Here is a 24547-nt window from a genome sequence, read left to right on the forward strand (position 1 = left end):
AGAAAAGATCCAACATTCCATTGATGGACGCTATAGGATCATTCCTTATGGCGTCACCATCCGGCGTATCCGGAGTGAGAGCGGTGTCAGGATCAAAGTCCTGATGAGCTACGTCTACCTCATCATACAGAGAGCCTCCTGGGACCCCCCCGGAGCACCGATTTTTAATCCAAGTGAGGGTGGCCAGGGAGCAATGATCCAGATTGCCCATGGCCTGTCCGGACTGCAAGTCTCTATCCCATTGCAACTCCGTCCCTGTCCTTGGACAGGGTTGAGAGGTGGTTCTTTTGGCCACGTCAAGTAGAGACCCCGGCTGACCAAGTGCTACAGGGGAGCATTGCACCCAATGGGGAGCAGTGCCGTGGAACAGTATCACATGCAGCAAAAACAGCATCGAAAGCCTGTGTTGCTTATATGCTGCTGCCGACTTATAGAGCCAAGAATGGCGACCGTACAGTGCAATGTATAGCATACAAGCATAAGTACAAATGAACACTGCAACACCTGCAATACAAGCAGCATAGAAAAAAACCTGTGCCTCAGCACCCTTGCTTTTCTGCTGCTGTAGTCTAGCCATTCTATGGCGAATATAGCCAAGACTAGTGACCGTACAGTGCAGTGTACAGCATACAAGCATAAATACACCTGAACACTTCAGTACGTGCAATACAAGCAGCATAGAAAGCCTGTGCCGTAGCACCCATGCTTTCCTGCTGCTGATGTGTCGCCATCTAAGAGGGCATATAGCCCGAAATAGCGACCTATGCAGTGTACTTAAATACAAATAGACAAAACTGCGGTATTTAGTGTCAGCACCCCAGGTGCCGCTTACCGCCCGCCTATAAGCGGGTGTGTGGTCGCCCCATTCCTGTTGGTTGCCCAGAGTCCGTTCTCCCAGCTCGGGCTGCAGGAATGGCTGCCGGCGTCCTTCCCCAGCTCGTGTGAGTAGGGGCGGGCCGTGGGCGTGCCCCGAGTCAGAGCGGGAAACCTGGCGTCCCACAGTGTCCAGTGAGAGGGCTGGAGCATGTAAATAAGGCTCCAGCCCTCGGCGCTGCTGAGTGTACAGCGTCTCTCCCCTACCCTGATTGACAGGGTGGGGGCGGGAACGAAGCTGAGTTAGGCCGCAAAAGCCGGGGACTGGATTTATGAGCGCCGCCGCCGTAAAAGCGCGGTCGGCGCTAAGTCCCCGGCGCACTACAAGTCCCAGCCGCGCCGCCGCTCACGGAGCGTCCGGCGCGGTAGTTCCCAATAAATAAAGTCACTCAGCTAGGCTGCAGTGACTGTAACCCTTTACTGTCCCCCGGCGCACTAGCACACCCAGCAAGTCTGGAGTGTGCTGTGCCTGTGTGTACGGGGACACAGAGTACCTGAATGGTGCAGGGCCATGTCCCTGAACGGCACTCCCGCTCCACATCCAGCAGGTTCAATGGGTCTGTGGATGGAGCCCGGCCTCAGGGCTTTGGGGCCGGTAAGATCCCACTTCCTCAGAGCCCCTCAGGGGGATGGGGAAGGAAAACAGCATGTGGGCTCCAGCCGCCGTACCAGCAATAGGTACCTCAACCTTACAAACCACCGGTGGGGTGAGAAGGGAGCATGCTGGGGGCCCTAGTATGGGCCCTCTTTTCTTCCATCCGATATAGTCAGCAGCTACTGCTGACTAAACAGTGGAGCTATGCGTGGATGTCTGACCTCCTTCGCACAAAGCCGAAAACTGGTGAGCCAGTGATCCCACTGGGGGTGTATAGCCAGAAGGGGAGGGGCCTTACACTTTTAAGTGTAATTGCTTTGTGTGGCCTCCGGAGGCAGTGCTATACACCCAATCGTCTGGGTCTCCCAATAGAGCGCCGAAGAAATACCACGTAAGTCCAGCTAGAGTCATGTCTAAGCACCAAAATCCAGAAAAAGAAAACATAAAAGCAGAAGAAGGAGAAAGAACATTTTTTTTTATATTAGTCATTTAATAGAATGTCGGCTATTTCCTAAGTGGGACTTGCAGAGACCCCTGTAAGAAAATCTAGGCACAGTGTGATAAGCGAGTGAGGGGCCGGAGCGCACACGAGTCCGGCCGTCACATCTGCAATAAATACACCTACGTTACATGTGCAAATCAGCGAGTGTGGGAGGCAGAACCCCGAACCTACAAGTACAGGAGCCCCGAAAGACGGCGTCTCCGGGGGCAGCGGTGCCCAGAAGTTATACAGCCGGCGTCTCCGGGGGCAGCGGTGCCCAGCAGTGTAATACAGCCGGCGTCTCCAGGAGCAGCGGTGCCCAGCAGTGTAATACAGCCAACGTCTCCGGGGGCAGCGGTGCCCAGCAGTGTAATACAGCCGGCGTCTCCGGGAGCAGCGGTGCCCAGCAGTGTAATACAGCCGGCGTCTCCGGGGGCAGCGGTGCCCAGCAGTGTAATACAGCCGGCGTCTCCGGTGCCCAGAAGTAATACAGCCGGCGTCTCCGGGGGCAGCGGTGCCCAGCAGTGTAATACAGCCGGCGTCTCCGGGGGCAGCGGTGCCCAGCAGTGTAATACAGCCGGCGTCTCGGGGGGCAGCGGTGTAATACAGCCGGCATCTCCAGGGGCAGCGGTGCCCAGCAGTGTAATACAGCCGGCATCTCCGGGGGCAGCGGTGCCCAGCAGTGTAATACAGTCAGCATCTCCGGGGGCAGTGGTGCCCAGCAGTGTAATACAGCCGGTGTCTCCAGGGGCAGCGGTGCCCAGCAGTGTAATACAGCCGGCGTCTCCGGGGGCAGCGGTGCCCAGCAGTGTAATACAGCCGGCGTTTCCGGGGGCAGTGGTGGCCAGCAGTGTAATACAGCCGGCGTCTCCAGGGGCAGTGGTGGCCAGCAGTGTAATACAGCCGGCGTCGGCTGTGCCTAGCAGTGTAATACAGCCGGCATCTCCGGGGGCAGCGGTGTAATACAGCCGGCATCCTGCAGCCTCGGTCACAGTCTTTCAATCAACCATTATTAAAATCAAACCTTGCCCCTGGCCATATAGGCACTTACACATCGGGGATTAATGATCATAAAACTGCATCATCTCTGCACAACTTGCATATTATTTAATCTCCCCCCCCCCCCCCCAAATGAAAAAAATATCTATAGTAACAGATGCTATGCCGTCCCTTTAAGTAAAGGTAGATTTTTGGATTTAATAAGATGGCAGAGGGCTGGGATTCCAGAATACCCTCCCCGCTGATTGTTTCCCCGGGCCCCTGCTGGCATAAAGGACACACAAACACCAAAACACCAAGTCTGACCCCCGGGTTGTAGGTTAATGCCCTCGGGCAGGAGCTCCAGGGATGAAGCAGAGATCTATTGTCTCCTCCCTTATAGATCCGAGTACACACTGGGTTTGGAGGCTCCTTAAGGCTTGGTTCTGTCCGGGAGGTGAGGAGATCGGGTCGCCAGCACTTGCTAGGAGTTATATTGCATCTGTTATTGGCTCCGCCGGTCCCCACATGCTGCGGGGGGATAACTACAGCTAGGTCCGCACTAAGCAGAGGCCCCGAGGCTGCGGGGAAGAGTCAGCATCTCTCAGCCTTTAACCATCTCAGCTGTTTTCTGGCGTCTTGTCTGCCGGGTGCCATCGTACTGATCGCTGCCGGACGTCCATCTCTGCGTCTTCATCCTGTAGAGGAGAGTCATGATATTATATTGTCTGAAAGCTTACACTCTCTAAGAGAGCGGCGTGTGACAGTGCGTCTGCAGGCTGCGAGCATAATGCATGGATTAGGGCCCGGGCGTGAGCCTCACTAGGTACTGCCCCATCTGACCAATCAGCAGAGACGTCCATCAGATGGGGCAGGAGACTGGACCAGGACAGCGCAGACTCCTCCCCAGCCCATGTCCCTGCACGGGCAGACACAGCCATTACACAGTATAGAATATCCCCTGAACACTCCTGAGCAATCAATCATTGCCATTAAAATGGCAGGAATAGAGGGGAGAATATCCACTGCGGAGTCGCGTGGAGAAGGATCCACTGCTGATCCGCATACACAAGCGTCCCCTCCATCTACCGAGCGTCACCTCCATCTACCGAGCGTACCCTCCATCTACCGAGCGTCGCCTCCATCTCCTTACACTATCAGTGACCTCATCATTGTACACGTGAGTGTCCCCCCTCCATCTACCGAGCGTCCCGCCTCCATCTACCGAACGTCCCCTCCATCTACCGAGCGTCCCGCCTCCATCTACCGAACGTCCCCTCCATCTACCGAGCGTCCCCTCCATCTACCGAGCGTCCCGCCTCCATCTACCGAGCGTCCCGCCTCCATCTACCGAACGTCCCCTCCATCTACCGAGCGTCCCCTCCATCTACCGAACGTCCCCTCCATCTACCGAGCGTCCCGCCTCCATCTACCGAACGTCCCCTCCATCTACCGAGCGTCCCCTCCATCTACCGAGCATCCCGCCTCCATCTACCGAGCATCCCCTCCATCTACCGAGCGTCCCCTCCATCTACCGAGCGTCCCGCCTCCATCTACCGAGCGTCCCGCCTCCATCTACCGAGCGTCCCGCCTCCATCTACCGAGCGTCCCGCCTCCATCTACCGAGCGTCCCGCCTCCATCTACCGAGTGTCCCGCCTCCATCTACCGAGCGTCCCCTCCATCTACCGAGCGTCCCCTCCATCTACCGAGCGTCGCCTCCATCTCCTTACACTATCAGTGACCTCATCATTGTACACGTGAGTGTCCCCCCTCCATCTACCGAGCGTCCCGCCTCCATCTACCGAACGTCCCCTCCATCTACCGAGCGTCCCGCCTCCATCTACCGAACGTCCCCTCCATCTACCGAGCGTCCCGCCTCCATCTACCGAGCGTCCCGCCTCCATCTACCGAACGTCCCCTCCATCTACCGAGCGTCCCCTCCATCTACCGAGCGTCCCCTCCATCTACCGAGCGTCCCCTCCATCTACCGAGCGTCCCGCCTCCATCTACCGAGCGTCCCGCCTCCATCTACCGAACGTCCCCTCCATCTACCGAGCGTCCCCTCCATCTACCGAGCGTCCCGCCTCCATCTACCGAACGTCCCCTCCATCTACCGAGCGTCCCGCCTCCATCTACCGAGCGTCCCCTCCATCTACCGAGCGTCCCCTCCATCTACCGAGCGTCCCCTCCATCTACCGAGCATCCCGCCTCCATCTACCGAGCGTCCCCTCCATCTACCGAGCGTCCCCTCCATCTACCGAGCGTCCCGCCTCCATCTACCGAGCGTCCCCTCCATCTACCGAGCGTCCCCTCCATCTACCGAGCGTCCCCTCCATCTACCGAGCGTCCCTCCCATCCATCTCCCGAGCGCCCCCCCCATCCATCTCCCGAGCGCCCCCCCATCCATCTCCCGAGCGCCCCCCCCATCCATCTCCCGAGCGCCCCCCCCATCCATCTCCCGAGCGCCCCCCCCATCCATCTCCCGAGCGCCCCCCCCATCCATCTCCCGAGCGCCCCCCTCCATCTCCCGAGCGCCCCCCCCCTCCATGTCCCGAGCGCCCCCCCCCCATGTCCCGAGCGCCCCCCCCTCCATGTCCCGAGCGCCCCCCCCCTCCATGTCCCGAGCGCCCCCCCCCTCCATGTCCCGAGCGCCCCCCCCCCCTCCATGTCCCGAGCGCCCCCCCCCCTCCATGTCCCGAGCGCCCCCCCCTCCATGTCCCGAGCGCCCCCCCCCTCCATGTCCCGAGCGCCCCCCCCTCCATGTCCCGAGCGCCCCCCCCTCCATGTCCCGAGCGCCCCCCCCCCTCCATGTCCCGAGCGCCCCCCCCCCCCTCCATGTCCCGAGCGCCCCCCCTCCATGTCCCGAGTGCCCCCTCCCCTCCATCTACTTACACTATCGGTGACCTCGTCATTGTTCTGGGTGCTCAGGAAATTTAGATAATCCTCTTTTTTCGAGTCTGAGAGATCTTCCTCTTCATATTCCGTCTGATAATCGGATTCATCTGCAAGACAAACATTTATTATATGTGGCCGGCTCCGAGGCTGCGGGAATATCCGAGCCCGGGTCTGACTCAGCCCCGCACGTGACAAGGTGAGGAGATATCTCCATTATGGAATGGATGGGCAGGAAACGGAGAACAGAGGTGAACGGCTTCATCCAATTATCAGCGGCGTGAGGGTAAAGGGGTTCCCCGGAACCCCAAGAACACAGGGTGCAGAGAGATGTACAGGACTGACTGGTATTGATGGGAATCTGCAGCAGGAGGTCGGGGGCCGCGTGTGAACAATCCTCCCCCACTCTCAACAGTCACTCCCCCCTTATTTCTTGTGTCAGTGACTTCATTAATAATTGATTCCTTAGAACCAATAGTCCCCCCCAACCATTATGGGGTTCAATAATGCTGCCACCATATTAACCCCTTATTGTCTGTGATGTGGCGTCGAGCTGGCGGCTCGTGTCATGATCACGCGGCTTCGGTTTCGGCAGCGAGCTTTCCTAAACGCCCACCGCCGCTTCTTCTGTCTGTGTGACTGGTGGCAAATAGCGGATAATTACAATAATTAACTTCTTAGCTGTATAGTCCGGTGTCATGGATGTCAGAGGAACCGGGTAACCCCTTCAGGACCAGACGTACCCTGCACGAACACAGAGTGAGATGAATGGGTGTGGATGGAGTGAGCCGGACCCTCACCTGCAGGGGTGGCCGCAGCGATACCCCGGGGGTATCTACTCAATCTGCCGGCTACACAAGTCATCGGAAATCCAGATGAAAGCAATGGGGCCCTAGTTTTGGCACCGTTCACACCGCGCCCCTCCAGCTGTTACAACACTACAACTCCCAGCATCTCTGCCAGACATCAACTAGGGGGCCACAACTTATGGGGTCCTCGACATTCTCCTTTCTGCCGACAAGTTGCTCCAGAGCAGATCGATGGCTGACATTTGCGTAGTGATAAATTCAGCACCGCTTATTGATTCAGATTCCTGCTCGCTCTGGGGTTTATGAGTCTCAGGGTGGAGCCGCTCGGTGACGGACAGATCGTACGGCCATGTTCATACAGAGAAGGTCGTCAATCAGTGTCAGCGGCTTCTATAAACCCACAACGAGCGGGGACTTAGCGCCATAAATTACAAGTAAGACTCAATCATTTCCCATCTGCCGTATGGTAAGCGGCCGGCAGGTAGAATTATGACCGGCATTTCAGGGATTCAGCGTGGTAATAATTAGCAGATTTTTCGTTTTATAAGACGCACTGGATTATAGGACGCCCCCCAAACTTAGAGGGGAAAATAGGAAAAAACTATTTTTAATGTTAAAATGAGATTCCGTCTTATAATCCTGCATCTAAATCCTAATGCTCACCAAGGGGGGCGGCTCAGGAAGGTCACAGGACGCAGGGTCAGCGATGCTGCGGGCTCAGAGGAGGGGATAATGCGGCTCAGAGATGCTGCGGGCTCGGGAAAAGGGGTGTTGCGGCTCAGGAGGGTCAGTGATGCTGAGGGCTCGGAGGAGGGGGTGTTGTGGCTCAGGAGGGTCAGCGATGCTGCGGGCTCGAAGGAGGGGGTGTTGTGGCTCAGGAGGGTCAGCGATGCTGCGGGCTCGAAGGAGGGGGTGTTGCGGCTCAGGAGGGTCAGCGATGCTGCAGGCTCAGAGGAGGGGGTGTAGCAGCTCAGGAGAGTTGGTGATATTGTGGGCTCATGGGTGTCATGGTGGTGGGCACGACTGATCTGCCAGTGGGCTTCGGGCATGTAACTTCAGTGGAGCGACACAGGAGGGTCACAAGATGTGTCTCGGTGGCAGGGGCCTTTGATCTGACTCCGCTGAATCACCTGTGGTTGACGAGATGGACTCCAAGAAAATGGCCGTGGAGGCGGCACATGCGCAGAGAGGATTTCACGTCAATCTGCGCACGCTCGTGCCGCCATTTCCTTGAAGTCCATTGTGTCACTGCTGGCGATTCAATGAAGTCACCAGTCAGATCAATGCACCCGATACTGAGACCCCGTCCTGTGACCCTCTTGAGCCGCTCCACTGCTCCCCCAAGCCATCTGTATCGCCGACCCTGCCTCCTATGACCACGCTCCGCCACCCCAGTAAGCCAAATCCGGATAGTAAGACACACCCCTATTTTACCACCAGATTAGGGGAAAAAATGTGTGTCTTATAACCTGGAAAATATGGTATATTACTCATTTTCTGCACCTTCCTCCTGTAAACTAGTGCCCTGTGGACAGCACCGTGCGCCCCGAGCTCCGCTCACAGCTCTTGTAGGAGGAACTTACCATCCACGACAGCGGTTTTAACAGGTTCTATCCTGGACACGATTTCGGCCAAATCCGTGAAAGAGGCGTTGGGGCAAGTGTTGAGCTGTGGATAAAGAGTAACAGGCGTCAGACCGGCTGATGTCGCACCGAGCGGCGCTATTCTGAGCCATGCACTTAGTGATTCCACTGAAAATAGAGGGCAAAATCTACACGTGACATCGCTCCGAGCCGAAGACAGCAGCCAGAAAACCGGGTCACATCCTTGATGGGTTTTAACTAGGGTTGAGCGGACCCGGATCTGCAAAATCCGGATCCGCACGGTTCAAGGAACCGATCCGAGTCCGACCAGTACCCGGAATTCGGGGTACACGATCTCTCCCTCTCACACTCTCTCTCTCTCCTTGCCCCCCTCACCCCCATCCAACTCCCTATTGATTTACATGGGCACGGATTCCAGATCGGATCCGGACTTCGGCGGCAACTCGATCCGGATCCGTCGGACACGGATTATGGCTGATCCGTTCAACTTTACTTTTAACGTTATGACCCTGGACCCCGATGTACAATGCTGGTAGTTCGGCAGGTGTATAGGTGGATACAGACAATCCGGTTTAATACATTGTGGGGTGCGTCCCCTTTAAATATTAGCTTTATACTAATCCTAATTAATAAACCCAGTCCTACATCTCTGGGGGTCTCTAGGTTTCCGGCTAGAAGTGATGAATACAGGGTGTTACAGGCCGAGAGCGCGGACCCCTCAACTACTCTCAGTCGATATCAAGGTCACTGCGTTCTCACACTTTTGTTTTTCTTAACGTGCGCAATTAGGACAAAGGAAAAAACAAAATGTGTGAAAAATGCCGCACACGGGTCACATAACAATAAATCCCCCTGTATCAGAGCCCTCAGCTGCACGAGGACGATCTGTAGTGACGGGGGCAGAGGCCGCAGGGGGCTGCAATCCTGACATTTTGTCTCCACACTCAGGTTTCTGTGTCCCAGTCACCCCCCGCAGATCACAGCCGCGGCATCGATAAGAAAAGCTGCAACTTTCCTCTTACCTTGGAAGGAATCGCGCACCGCAAGCCGAGAAATGTCACCGGCCTAATGAAATCAAGTCAATGGGCTGAATGTCTACCACATCCGGCGCTCCTGAAAATGGGGCATCGATCGCCCCCGAACTCTGCAATTACGTTTCCTTATGTCAGATTGGAGCGTTCACACTCTGCGCCGAGGAGGAAGCGAATGGTCACAGAATAAATCAAATACTGCGACCGCTGCAGGTGATCGGAGAGACTACAGTCCTGGACAAAGCTGTAACTATAATACTGCCCCTATGTACAAGAATATAACTACTATAATACTGCCCCTATGTACAAGAATATAACTACTATAATACTGCCCCTATATACAAGATTATAACTACCATAATACTGCTCCTATGTACAAGAATATAACTACTATAATACTACCCCCTATATACAAGAATATAACTACTATAATACTGCCCCTATATACAAGAATATAACTACTATAATACTGCTCCTATGTACAAGAATATAACTACTATAATACTGCCCCTATGTAGAAGAATATAACTACTATAATACTGTCCCCTATGGACAAGAATATAACTACTATAATACTGCCCCTATGTACAAGAATATAACTACTATAATACTACCCCCTATATACAAGAATATAACTACTATAATACTGCCCCTATGTACAAGAATATAACTACTATAATACTGCCCCCTATGTACAAGAATATAACTACTATAATACTGCCCCTATGTACAAGATTATAACTACCATAATACTGCTCCTATGTACAAGAATATAACTACTATAATACTACCCCCTATATACAAGAATATAACTACTATAATACTGCCCCTATATACAAGAATATAACTACTATAATACTGCTCCTATGTACAAGAATATAACTACTATAATACTGCCCCTATGTAGAAGAATATAACTACTATAATACTGTCCCCTATGGACAAGAATATAACTACTATAATACTGCCCCTATGTACAAGAATATAACTACTATAATACTACCCCCTATATACAAGAATATAACTACTATAATACTGCCCCTATGTACAAGAATATAACTACTATAATACTGCCCCCTATGTACAAGAATATAACTACTATAATACTGCCCCTATGTACAAGAATATAACTACTATAATACTGCCCCCTATGTACAAGAATATAACTACTATAATACTGCCCCCTATGTACAAGAATATAACTACTATAATACTGCTCCTATGTACAAGAATATAACTACTATAATACTGCCCCTATGTACAAGAATATAACTACTATAATACTGCCCCCTATGTACAAGAATATAACTACTATACTACTGCTCCCTATATACAAGAATATAACTACTATAATACTGCCCCTATATAAAAGAATATAACTACTATAATACTGCCCCTATGTACAAGACTATAACTACTATAATACTGCCCCCTATGTACAAGAATATAACTACTATAATACTGCCCCTATGTACAAGAATATAACTACTATAATACTGCTCCTATGTACAAGAATATAACTACTATAATACTGCCCCTATGTACAAGACTATAACTACTATAATACTGCCCCCTATGTACAAGAATATAACTACTATAATACTGCCCCCTATGTACAAGAATATAACTACTATACTACTGCTCCCTATATACAAGAATATAACTACTATAATACTGCCCCTATATAAAAGAATATAACTACTATAATACTGCCCCTATGTACAAGACTATAACTACTATAATACTGCCCCCTATGTACAAGACTATAACTACTATAATACTGCCCCCTATGTACAAGAATATAACTACTATACTACTGCTCCCTATATACAAGAATATAACTACTATAATACTGCCCCTATATAAAAGAATATAACTACTATAATACTGCCCCTATGTACAAGACTATAACTACTATAATACTGCCCCCTATGTACAAGACTATAACTACTATAATACTGCCCCCTATGTACAAGAATATAACTACTATAATACTGACCCCTATGTACAAGAATATAACTACTATAATACTGCCCCTATGTACAAGAATATAACTATAATACTGCCCCTATGTACAAGAATATAACTACTATAATACTGCTCCTATGTACAAGAATATAACTACTATAATACTGCCCCTATGTACAAGAATATAACTATAATACTGCTCCTATATACAAGAATATAACTACTATAATACTGCCCCTATGTACAAGAATATAACTATAATACTGCCCCTATGTACAAGAATATAACTACTATAATACTGCTCCTATGTACAAGAATATAACTACTATAATACTGCTCCTATGTCCAAGCATATAACTACTATAATACTGCCCCTATGTCCAAGCATATAACTACTATAATACTGCTCCTATATACAAGAATATAACTACTATAATACTGCTCCTATATACAAGAATATAACTACTATAATACTGCCCCTATGTACAAGAATATAACTACTATAATACTGCCCCCTATGTACAAGAATATAACTACTATAATACTGCTCCCTATGTACAAGAATATAACTGCTATAATACTGCCCCTATGTACAAGAATATAACTACTATAATAGTGCCCCTATGTACAAGAACATAACTACTATAATACTGCCCCTATGTACAAGAATATAACTACTATAATACTGTCCCCTATGTACAAGAATATATCTACTATAATACTGCTCCTATGTACAAGAATATAACTACTATAATACTGCCCCCTATGTACAAGAATATAACTACTATAATACTGCCCCTATGTACAAGAATATAACTACTATAATACTGCCCTATGTACAAGAAAATAACTGCTATAATACTGCCCCCTATGTACAAGAATATAACTACTATAATACTGCTCCCTATGTACAAGAATATAACTACTATAATACTGCCCCTATGTAGAAGAATATAACTACTATAATACTGTCCCCTATGGACAAGAATATAACTACTATAATACTGCCCCTATGTACAAGAATATAACTACTATAATACTACCCCCTATATACAAGAATATAACTACTATAATACTGCCCCTATGTACAAGAATATAACTACTATAATACTGCCCCTATGTACAAGAATATAACTACTATAATACTGCTCCTATGTACAAGAATATAACTACTATAATACTGCCCCTATGTACAAGAATATAACTACTATAATACTGCCCCCTATGTACAAGAATATAACTACTATAATACTGCCCCTATATAAAAGAATATAACTACTATAATACTGCCCCTATGTACAAGACTATAACTACTATAATACTGCCCCTATGTACAAGAATATAACTACTATAATACTGCTCCTATGTACAAGAATATAACTACTATAATACTGCCCCTATGTACAAGACTATAACTACTATAATACTGCCCCCTATGTACAAGAATATAACTACTATAATACTGCCCCCTATGTACAAGAATATAACTACTATACTACTGCTCCCTATATACAAGAATATAACTACTATAATACTGCCCCTATGTACAAGAATATAACTATAATACTGCCCCTATGTACAAGAATATAACTACTATAATACTGCTCCTATGTACAAGAATATAACTATAATACTGCCCCTATGTACAAGAATATAACTACTATAATACTGCTCCTATGTACAAGAATATAACTACTATAATACTGCTCCTATGTACAAGAATATAACTACTATAATACTGCCCCTATGTCCAAGGATATAACTACTATAATACTGCTCCTATATACAAGAATATAACTACTATAATACTGCCCCTATGTACAAGAATATAACTATAATACTGCCCCTATGTACAAGAATATAACTACTATAATACTGCTCCTATGTACAAGAATATAACTACTATAATACTGCTCCTATGTCCAAGCATATAACTACTATAATACTGCCCCTATGTCCAAGCATATAACTACTATAATACTGCTCCTATATACAAGAATATAACTACTATAATACTGCCCCTATGTACAAGAATATAACTACTATAATACTGCCCCCTATGTACAAGAATATAACTACTATAATACTGCTCCCTATGTACAAGAATATAACTGCTATAATACTGCCCCTATGTACAAGAATATAACTACTATAATAGTGCCCCTATGTACAAGAACATAACTACTATAATACTGCCCCTATGTACAAGAATATAACTACTATAATACTGTCCCCTATGTACAAGAATATATCTACTATAATACTGCTCCTATGTACAAGAATATAACTACTATAATACTGCCCCCTATGTACAAGAATATAACTACTATAATACTGCCCCCTATGTACAAGAATATAACTACTATAATACTGCCCCTATGTACAAGAATATAACTGCTATAATACTGCCCCCATGTACAAGAATATAACTACTATAATACTGCCCCCATGTACAAGAATATAACTACTATAATACTGTCCCCTATGTACAAGAATATATCTACTATAATACTGCTCCTATGTACAAGAATATAACTACTATAATACTTGCCCTATGTACAAGAATATAACTACTATAATACTGCCCCCTATGTACAAGAATATAACTACTATAATACTGCCCCTATGTACAAGAATACAACTACTATAATACTGCTCCATATGTACAAGAATACAACTACTATAATACTGCCCCTATGTACAAGAATATAACTACTATAATACTGCTCCCTATGTACAAGAATATAACTACTATAATACTGCCCTATGTACAAGAAAATAACTGCTATAATACTGCCCCCTATGTACAAGAATATAACTACTATAATACTGCTCCCTATGTACAAGAATATAACTACTATAATACTGCCCTTATGTACAAGAATATAACTACTATAATACTGCTCCCTATGTACAAGAATATAACTACTATAATACTGCCCCTATGTACAAGAATATAACTACTATAATACTGCTCCCTATGTACAAGAATATAACTACTATAATACTGCCCCTATGTACAAGAATATAACTACTATAATACTGCTCCCTATGTACAAGAATATAACTACTATAATACTGCCCTATGTACAAGAATACAACTACTGTAATACTACCCCTATGTACAAGAATATAACTACTATAATACTGCCCCTATGTACAAGAATATAACTACTATAATACTGCTCCTATGTACAAGAATATAACTACTATAATACTGCCCTTATGTACAAGAATATAACTACTATAATACTGCCCCTATGTACAAGAATATAACTACTATAATACTGCCCCCTATGTACAAGAATATAACTACTATAATACTGCCCCTATGTACAAGAATATAACTACTATAATACTGCTCCTATGTACAAGAATATAACTACTATAATACTGCCCCTATGTACAAGAATATAACTACTATAATACTGCCCCTATGTACAAGAACATAACTACTATAATACTGCTCCTATGTACAAGAATATAACTACTATAATACTGCCCCTATGTACAAGAATATAACTGCTAAGCTGGAGAACAGAACATGTTTAGTAGTTATCACTTCTGATGTTGCCCGCTCTCCTGTATGGTGCCTGATAATATAAGGACATAACGGCAGGTCACTAGGTATCTCGATTCTCCATCTTAGATTGAATATTTCTCCTAATTTCCGGGGTTTACGATAATCTCAGATTTATTAACCTCTCAGCAGATACAGTCACAGAACAAACCATAAGCGGTCGTCTAGCCCTTGCACCCTGCAGACCCTACCAGCGTAGTGAAGATGCCGGCACCACCATAGGTCTAATATTCCTCCCCAGTGATTCCAGTAATTCTCCGCGCCGCCGCTCGGTCCTATGTCTGCCTTGTAGGACGCTCCTATGATAATGGGGGGCTCTGACCTCTGCCTGTGGCGTCTGCTTTGAGCTTTGTTGCGGTCATCACCATTGTTTGTGCAATAAGGTGACCGGATTGTCACCAGAGTGGCTGTGTATATGGGACAAGTAATAATGAGATTTAATGCATATTAAATTATGGGGGCTCCAAGATGGGGGCTGGTGCTCGGAGGAGGACTGTAACAGTATGGAATAAAACAAGGAGCACTTACGTCTGAAGTTTTGGATTTACAAGTGTCCTGACGATCCTTTAGCATCTTCTCAATGACCCCGCTGCGGCCCCACACGTTAAAGACAGTATTTCCATGCTGGTGCCCAACATCCTGCAGTCAGGAGAGAAGGGGTTAACATCCATTTGGCAGAAGGACATTGCACTAGAATGGTGCCTGACTAATGGTAACTTCATTATTCACAAACTTGGGCTACTGCGGGGGCTGACACATGATATGATACTTGTATTAGGGCGGTGCGTCGCGTCGGAGCAGGCACGTCGCCCCGGGGGCGGATCGTCGGAGCAGGCACGTCGCCCCGGGGGCGGATCGTCGGAGCAGGCACGTCGCCCCGGGGGCGGATCGTCGGAGCAGGCACGTCGCCCCGGGGGCGGATCGTCGGAGCAGGCACGTCGCCCCGGGGGCGGATCGTCGGAGCAGGCACGTCGCCCCGGGGGCGGATCGTCGGAGCAGGCACGTCGCCCCGGGGGCGGATCGTCGGAGCAGGCACGTCGCCCCGGGGGCGGATCGTCGGAGCAGGCACGTCGCCCCGGGGGCGGATCGTCGGAGCAGGCACGTCGCCCCGGGGGCGGATCGTCGGAGCAGGCACGTCGCCCCGGGGGCGGATCGTCGGAGCAGGCACGTCGCCCCGGGGGCGGATCGTCGGAGCAGGCACGTCGCCCCGGGGGCGGATCGTCAGAGCAGGCACGTCGCCCCGGGGGCGGATCGTCAGAGCAGGCACGTCGCCCCGGGGGCGGATCGTCGGAGCAGGCACGTCGCCCCGGGGGCGGATCGTCGGAGCAGGCACGTCGCCCCGGGGGCGGATCGTCGGAGCAGGAAGCTGAACTAGAAAGAGGCAGCTGAGGTTTGGACAGAATAGCAGCCGCATTTCAGTAGCAGAGCCGGATGTGACAGGAGCCGCGGACCTCATCGAGGTGGTAACGTTCTCCCTTTGTCAAAATGTAAAATAAACTGCAATCACTTGGGTCTCCCGTAACCAGGAGTGCCGCGGCTGATTCATGGGCAGACGCCGGAGTTTACCGGCGGTGAGGGAGAAGGGCCGGGTGGTGTAATTAATAGACGCTTCTACCAGAGGCTTTACTGTCACCGGTGAGTTATGGAGGAGAGCTGCGGACGCTGCCGGAGCCTGGAGATAAGAGGGACACTTCTACAAGGACAACCTGGATTTTATGTTCATCTGGATCCTCGGGGGGGAAGGAAGAGTGTCACTGGCCCCCCAGAAACCTCCAGTACGGGGGTCCTGCACCTCCCACCTCTGCAGAGCGGATGTGGCCGTAACCCGCAGAACTCACTATAAAAAAGGTGTTTAAAAAAAATAAATAAATTAGTGATACGTACACAAATCTCGTCAAATTTCCCAAATTCTAGTGTTCCATATCTATCGATGGGAGGTCGGATGTACTCGCAGTACTCGTTATTCATCACCATCTCCAGCTGCCGCACACAACACACGTAGGCCAGGCGGGTCTGAATCTCCGCCATGTTCAGCACCTGAGGGGGCAAACAATAAGGGGGGGGCACACGGTCAGGGACTGCTCCTCGCTAGGAAGGGTTACACGGGCAGATCGGATTCAGCTGCCATCAAACCACAAGTCCCAACAATCATCTCTTCTGGTGCTGCAGCTCCTTCGCAGATCGATGCGTCTCCATGGTAACAGACTACAGACTACGCCGTCCTCTAATCTGTCCTCTATGTGAGAGATTTGTTTTTTTTGGTTACTAATAAGAAAACGGATTGAGGCTGCAGCATTGGTCTGGCACGAGAGCTGAGGACACAATGCGGCTGGATATATTTTGCTTGACATTTCACCCGCGATGACTTTGCCCGTTCCGCCTGTATTCGGAGGGTCTTTGTCTGTCCGTTTCCTTTGGCTCGGGAGGGGTTGCACAATAGTAATGGAGTGTGCGGTGGCTGTAGGGTCGGCTCGGATCTCCTCCAGCTGAACGCACGGCTGCTCCATGGCTTCCGCACCACTGGATCTGATGGTCACAGTGCGGAGCGGAGCCCCCCCCCCGGGGGTCCGGCTCTGCGTAGTCCCGGGCAGTCTCACCTTTACACGCTCCGCAAGGGGATTCCATCTTTTCCACAGTAACCACCAACCGGACAGAGAGTCGCCGTAGTTGGTCAGATCAGTCTCGTCCCGGCTGCCCACATCTATGGCGAGGACCACCTTTGCACCCATGGAGCGGGCGACATCGGCTGTGAGGGGGAAAAAAGACATTAACCCTTCACTGTGATGAGTGCCGCCCGTGTGAAGTCTCTCTCATATCTGTGCATTACATATAATGCTGGCGTCAGACTCTCATCCATGCACTTATATAGGAAAGCCGCACATACAGAGACAGTCTGGCCAGGAACACACCGGGACATCGCAACGCAGCTGGTCCCAATTTTACCAGATTACAACAGATTCCTCTGGGATCTTGTAGCCACGCTACGTACCTGGCAGATTGTTAATGTAACCTCCATCCATTAATAAATGGCCGTCTTTGGGGTCACAGAGCGGGGGCATATAGCCGGAGAGAGACATACTGGCACGGACGTAGCGCCAGAGGCAACCTGCAAAGAGAAGGACCATGTGAGAACGCGGGAGAGCGAGGAACGACATCCCACCATCATCAGGAGACGGGGGCTGAAGAAACCGTGATGATGGGATTGTAGTACCTGAGGGGGGTGGGGGCACGGCGCAGAGAGGGTGGGGAGAAGACACGGCACAGAGAGAGGGGGGAGAGGACACGGCACAGAGAGGGGGGGGGGAGGACACGGCACAGAGAGGGGGGGGGAGAGGACACGGCACAGAGAGGGGGGGGGAGAGGACACGGCACAGAGAGGGGGAGAGAGGACACGGCACAGAGAGGGGGAGAGAGGACACGGCACAGAGAGGGGGAGAGAGGACACGGCACAGAGAGGGGGAGGGGGAGAGGACACGGCACAGAGGAGGGGGGGGAGAGGACACGGCACAGAGAGGGGGGGAAGAGGACACGGCACAGAGGGGGGGGGGGAGAGGGAGGACACAGCACAGAGAGGGGGGAGAGAGGACACGGCACAGAGAGGGGGGAGAGAGGACACGGCACAGAGAGGGGGGAGAGAGGACACGGCACAGAGAGGGGGGAGAGAGGACACGGCACAGAGAGGGGGGAGAGAGGACACGGCACAGAGAGGGGGGAGAGAGGACACGGCACAGAGGGGGGGGGAGAGGGAGGACACAGCACAGAGGGGGGGGAGAGGGAGGACACAGCACAGAGGGGGGGGGGGAGAGGACACGGCACAGAGGGGGGGGAGAGGACACGGCACAGAGAGGGGGGAGAGAGGACACGGCACAGAGAAAGGGGGAGAAGACACGGCACAGAGAGGGGGGAGAGAGAGGACACGGCACAGAGAGGGGGGAGAGAGGACACGGCACAGAGAGGGGGGAGAGAGGACACGGCACAGAGAGGGGGGAGAGAGGACACGGCACAGAGAGGGGGGGGGGGGGGAGAGGACACTGCACAGAGAAAGGGGGAGAAGACACGGCACAGAGAGGGTGGGAGAGGACACGGCACAGGGGGGGGTGGGAGAGGACACGGCACAGAGGGGGGGTGGGAGAGGACACGGCACAGAGGGGGGGTGGGAGAGGACACGGCACAGAGAGGGGGGGAGAGGACACAGCACAGAGAGGGGGGGAGAGGACACGGCACAGAGAGGGGGGGAGAGGACACGGCACAGAGAGGGGGGGGGGAGGACACGGCACAGAGAGGGGGGGAGAGGACACGGCACAGAGAGGGGGGGAGAGGACACGGCACAGAGAGGGGGGGGAGAGGACACGGCACAGAGGGGGGGGGAGAGGGAGGACACAGCACAGAGAGGGGGGGAGAGGACACGGCACAGAGAGGGGGGGAGAGGACACGGCACAGAGAGGGGGGGAGAGGACACGGCACAGAGAGGGGGGGGGAGAGGACACGGCACAGAGGGGGGGGGAGAGGGAGGACACAGCACAGAGAGGGGGGGAGAGGACACGGCACAGAGAGGGGGGGAGAGGACACGGCACAGAGAGGGGGGAGAGGACACGGCACAGAGAGGGGGGGGAGAGGACACGGCACAGAGAGGGGGGGGGGAGAGGACACGGCACAGAGAGGGGGGGGGGAGGACACGGCACAGAGAGGGGGGTGAGAGGACACGGCACAGAGAGGGGGGGGGGAGAGGACACGGCATAGAGAGGGGGGGGAGAGGACACGGCACAGAGAGGGGGGGGAGAGGACACGGCACAGAGAGGGGGGGGGAGAGGACACGGCACAGAGAGGGGGGGGGGGAGAGGACACGGCATAGAGAGGGGGGGAGAGGACACTGTGCAGAGCCGACCCCACATTCTACCAAAATTACATAATACCGGTGTCCCCACAGCGACACCACGAACGTTCTTCACTCCTCTTGTACAGGAATTAATAGCACATTCATATACTCCGTGTGTGACGTCTCCATCAGATCCATGGTGCAGAATAATGTATGGAGAGCTGAGGGGTCTCACGCTGACGCTCCACCAGAACCTGTCAATATCCACTAATCATTCTGCCTAATGCTGCCATCCATTACCAGCCTCCAGGAGACCTGCTGCCGTGGCCCTGTGGGGTCTCACATTCCCCGCAGAACACATGTGCATCTCTTTACTGCACGCTGCGCTCAATTTAAAGGGGCAGTATCAATGAAATTTGTAATGTGAGACCGAAGAACCTCTTGCCTGAATAATACTTTATTGATAAAGTCCATGGACCTGGATCTCCTTAGACATCATAAAAAATGGCAAATTGGCATTTGCAAGAGTAAAGTGTTTGACAGACTTAAAAGGAGCCAAACATCAGTACTTCTTCTTAAAGAGAAAGCTACCAACAATAAGCAACAGGAGGGAGTGCAGCGAGTGCAGGTAAGGGGCCGTCCTGCCACCTTGTATCAGTAATAGTTGATTTCTGGAGGTCCTGAGCCCCCCGTCATCCTCTCTGCATATAACAGGCAATGTCAGGAGGCTGCAGAGCGGCCATACGACTCTATTGTGTGGGTGTTGAACAGGGAATGATGGAGCGAGTGAAGTCCCCGCTATCGGTGACTCACCTGCCGGAAAATCTGAGGGAGCTCTGAATGTGGGATGAGAGTATAATGAGGACGGATGGCGGCAAGATGAGAGCGCGCGCCCAAGTAGCGGGGCTGAGCTGACGGCGGTGGTGTTACAGGAGATTCACTTATCTCCCTGCAGATCGGCGCGGCCCTCACAGCTTCATTTAGTGTCTGTAGAGCTGAACACCATGTTCTCTTATGTGGGAGAGGCGGCGGGATTATCAAATTAGTCAGATAAAGGCCGATCGCACAGCGAGCAATCCAGCAGACAGCGAGGCGTAGTCACACTCCGCACCGGCACAGCGCTGTGCGCCCATGACGCTCGTTTCCACGTCCCCGGCTGACGGCGCCCGTTTTGGGGTACTATGGTTGTGACCTGTTAAGACATTTCTCCCAGGAGCTCCGGACGCGAGATGATAAATGGCTACCTACCGTCTGTGTGCACCCTCATGGCCGACGCCGTGATGTCAGTAGTGACGTTGAAATATGGAATCCAGAGATCCTAAACAAAAAGAGAGCGAGGACAATCACACGCATGTATGGGATCCGTCGCGCGGACACTAGGCGCTGTAGTCCCCCGCAGCCGCGCTCACCTCTATCTGCTTGTCTTTGAATATGCAGCTGATGCTGTTGTTGAAGGCCGCCCCCGAGAACATGGAGGTGATGGGGTACGTCAGGTCTAGGACTTTCTTGAAGACGGACGTCATGTCCTTGGAGAAAGAAGACAGCAGATGTGGTGACATTGTACCTTGGACGTGTAAGCCCACTCATTATAGGAAGCGGCAGGTTGTCCTATTGCTCTGAAAGTGTCCAGCATCTCTGTGGTCAGGGCCTCCTGACATCTATATGTGCATTCGTCCCTCCCTATGAATTGTAAGATGTCTATGGGGTCGGTGTAAAATGCACAGATCTGATCTGTCTGCAGCAATATTCCTAGTACAGTTATTGTTTCCTGCAACCCTATAATATTCTGACGCTTCCACCATCTGCTGCGGGGGGAGGTGGGGCGTTATGGGTCCGTGTGTGATATTGGGGGACGTGACCCACAACCTGGTGTCCTAAAGATGCAAAAAGAGTGCACAAGCCTTTACTGACCACGGCTTGTACCATTGAGAGGCCCCGATAGCTCAGCACCAGGTCTGTGGTGTACGGTGCGGGGCTGTGTTTCGGAAATCACATATGACCTGAGTGACGTTGTGGAAGCGTTACCAGCCACCATCGGCTCTGCTACCTTCACCCGTCCAAACCCATAACAGACGCTCCCCCCGCATCACATTACTCAGGGCCTGACTCCCATTACGAGGACATTAGCAGGGATGCTCAGCGCAGCGCTACCAATCTACGAGGTGTGAGGAGAGTATGGAGATCCTGTCCCGGCATACACGCAGACATATTAGCTCTCGCTGACCCACTTAGTGCATGTCACAGAGCAGCTTCCCTCTCTACGGCTCTGCAACTAGTAATGCCACCATTAGTTATGCTGCGCAGGTAGACACAGGACGAGGAGCACAAAAAATCCAGAAGACGGCGCCGCGCCAAGTGATGGCTGCCGTGTAAGCGAAGAGGGATCAGCATAGCAATTGCTGCCGTGTGTTCACTGAGCCGGGCTGATTAATAGGATTATTGCTGGGCAAATAGCGGATATATTCATCATATAGTGCCGCAAACAGCGGATATATTCATCATATAGTGCCGCAAACAGCGGATATATTCATCATATAGTGCTGCAAACAGCGGATATATTCATCATATAGTGCCGCAAACAGCGGATATATTCATCATATAGTGCCGCAAACAGCGGATATATTCATCATATAGTGCCGCAAACAGCGGATATATTCATCATATAGTGCCGCAAACAGCGGAAATATTCATCATATAGTGCCGCAAACAGCGGATATATTCATCATATAGTGCCGCAAACAGCGGATATATTCATCATATAGTGCCGCAAACAGCGGATATATTCATCATATAGTGCCGCAAACAGCGGATATATTCATCATATAGTGCTGCAAACAGCGGATATAATCATCATATAGTGCCGCCATTACTTGTGTTATTGCTGTGGTACGGAGAGAGGAGTGGCTGCCACACACCGCCGATGCCGCTTATCTATTACTGTAACAATAGGATCAGAGGGTGAATGTGACCGTGTGTAACCTCTAGTATCGTCTTTATATGCGGCCTGTAGAGCGGCGACCCACCATACACCACTCCCGGGCCCGGATCTTCGTGCGGTTGAAGCTGCGCTCCTCTGCGTACAGCGCCCCCATAAAGGCCCCGATGGACGTCCCTCCGATCATGTCGATGGGAATCCCGGCCTCCGTCAGAGCCTTGATGATTCCTACTTGAGAGCAACCCCTGAGAAAGGAACAAAAGGTGGTCAGCGAAACATCCGGCACCCGAGACTACGAGGCTGAGACATCTGCAGATGTATCGGGACGGGGATCAGACAATATTTATACACTTTACTCACTTAGAAAGAAACACTACAGACAAAAAGGACGTTTTCCGCTTCCCTGCACCGGGGCCGGAGCTTTTAGTCGGTGCCTGATCTGCAGAGAACACGCCGCCCCCTGCTAATCCCACCGCTGCTAATCCCCATTATCTGACAAAAGCCGCACTGACCCAATGGGACAAATTACAGAGATCTGGTCGCATTATTCCCATTTTGGACATTGTAAGGCTAAATATTGTCTAATTATCCTGCATCTTCTATGGTTACACTTCATCCAGCAGAAGCGGATTCCGATTCTCTGCCTCCCGTCGCCACAGAAAGGACGCTGCACATTCACCAGATCCTCTGGGATACACTTAAGGAGGTGATCTGCTGCTTGAAGCCGCAACGTGTGATCTGTAATCTGGAAGTCACAGAAACGGGTCGGGGTCTGGTGTAGGACATGCATACGGCTGCGGGCGATGTCTGCACAGTGTTTATTCCATGTCCCGGCTGATTGTCTGCTGTGTGCACGGCTGTGCGACGCTCATCTGCTGCACGTCCTCTCCGCTCACAGAGCGTTGCTGTGATATTTGTGCCATCTGAATGGCGGCTTGTGAGGGGTGTATTCACCCGGCCCCGGCGCCCAACCGGCTCCCGGCCCCGGGGCCCAACCGCCTCCCGGCCCCGGGGCCCAACCGCCTCCCGGCCCCGGGGCCCAACCGCCTCCCGGCCCCGGGGCCCAACCGCCTCCCGGCCCCGGGGCCCAACCGCCTCCCGGCCCCGGGGCCCAACCGCCTCCCGGCCCCGGGGCCCAACCGCCTCCCGGCCCCGGGGCCCAACCGGCTCCGGGCCTCGGGGCCCAACCGGCTCCTGACCACCGGGTACCTACCTTGGACTATAACTGGGTCCTGATCCTGGATCATAATCTGCAGAGCAGCAGCAAATATTTATGATGGTTCATGCACCAAATGTCACTTCTGTATCTTCCTTTGCTAATAACCAGCACTGTGGACCCCCGTTGTGTCCCTTGGGCTCATGTACCCACCCCCCATCCTTGCTAGGAGCAGATCGGCAGAGGCCGAGGAATGGATCTGGTTCGGAGGAGGTCCAGCAGCCATAGACCTGTAATAGACTGGAAGCAGTAAGTATCCCAGCAAATGTTAATTCTGGCTGGAGGGGCCCGATATAAAAGGCTTCGTAGTTATGGCTCAGGAATAATGTTGCTAATACATCATCCGCAATTAACCTTTTCAATTATAGAACCGAACGACACCTGCAGGAGATGGGGTGAGACGTTGCGCTCAGAAACGATCCGTCCCGGGATCTATAAATCCTCAGACGATGGCACGCAGCCCTCACATGACGGCTTCACAAGGCAATCAGTGGTGGAGGATCTTAAGTGCAGCCTTTGGGCAGATCAGGGAGATTGCGCTCATTATTCATTTATCCACCCAGTGTGCGTCGGGCGAGCCGGAAAATACCACCTCCGAGGCAAAGTGTCGATCAGACGATGGAGACCTTCCCGAGTCAGTGGTCGCTCCGGTTCTACTGACCTGAACTAACAACCCTCCGACATCAGCCATCACCCCCGGCACACAACCCCCCGACATCAGCCATCACCCCGGCACACAACCCCCCCGACATCAGCCATCACCCCGGC

The 24547-nt window shown here is 51.3% G+C and overlaps 1 protein-coding gene across 5 annotated transcripts in view; it reads right to left on the minus strand.

The window, feature by feature from the left end:
- Nucleotides 1-1924: 1924 nt before the first annotated feature.
- The window catches only part of PNPLA7 (patatin like domain 7, lysophospholipase), a 207482-nt gene continuing 184859 nt past the window's right edge, over nt 1925-24547 (minus strand). For all 5 annotated transcript variants that reach the window (XM_075324460.1, XM_075324462.1, XM_075324461.1 and 2 more), the window contains 10 exons: nt 22652-22808; nt 21038-21154; nt 20877-20946; nt 17802-17918; nt 17410-17558; nt 16697-16849; nt 15341-15451; nt 8213-8297; nt 5821-5930; nt 1925-3625 (listed from right to left, as the gene is read on the minus strand). In XM_075324460.1, coding sequence (XP_075180575.1) covers nt 3548-3625; nt 5821-5930; nt 8213-8297; nt 15341-15451; nt 16697-16849; nt 17410-17558; nt 17802-17918; nt 20877-20946; nt 21038-21154; nt 22652-22808 — 1147 coding nt within the window. In that variant the 3' untranslated portion in view covers nt 1925-3547. The remainder of the gene's footprint in view (nt 3626-5820; nt 5931-8212; nt 8298-15340; nt 15452-16696; nt 16850-17409; nt 17559-17801; nt 17919-20876; nt 20947-21037; nt 21155-22651; nt 22809-24547) is intronic.

Source organism: Anomaloglossus baeobatrachus, chromosome 9, assembly GCF_048569485.1.
Source record: "Anomaloglossus baeobatrachus isolate aAnoBae1 chromosome 9, aAnoBae1.hap1, whole genome shotgun sequence".
Lineage (NCBI taxonomy): Eukaryota > Metazoa > Chordata > Amphibia > Anura > Aromobatidae > Anomaloglossus > Anomaloglossus baeobatrachus.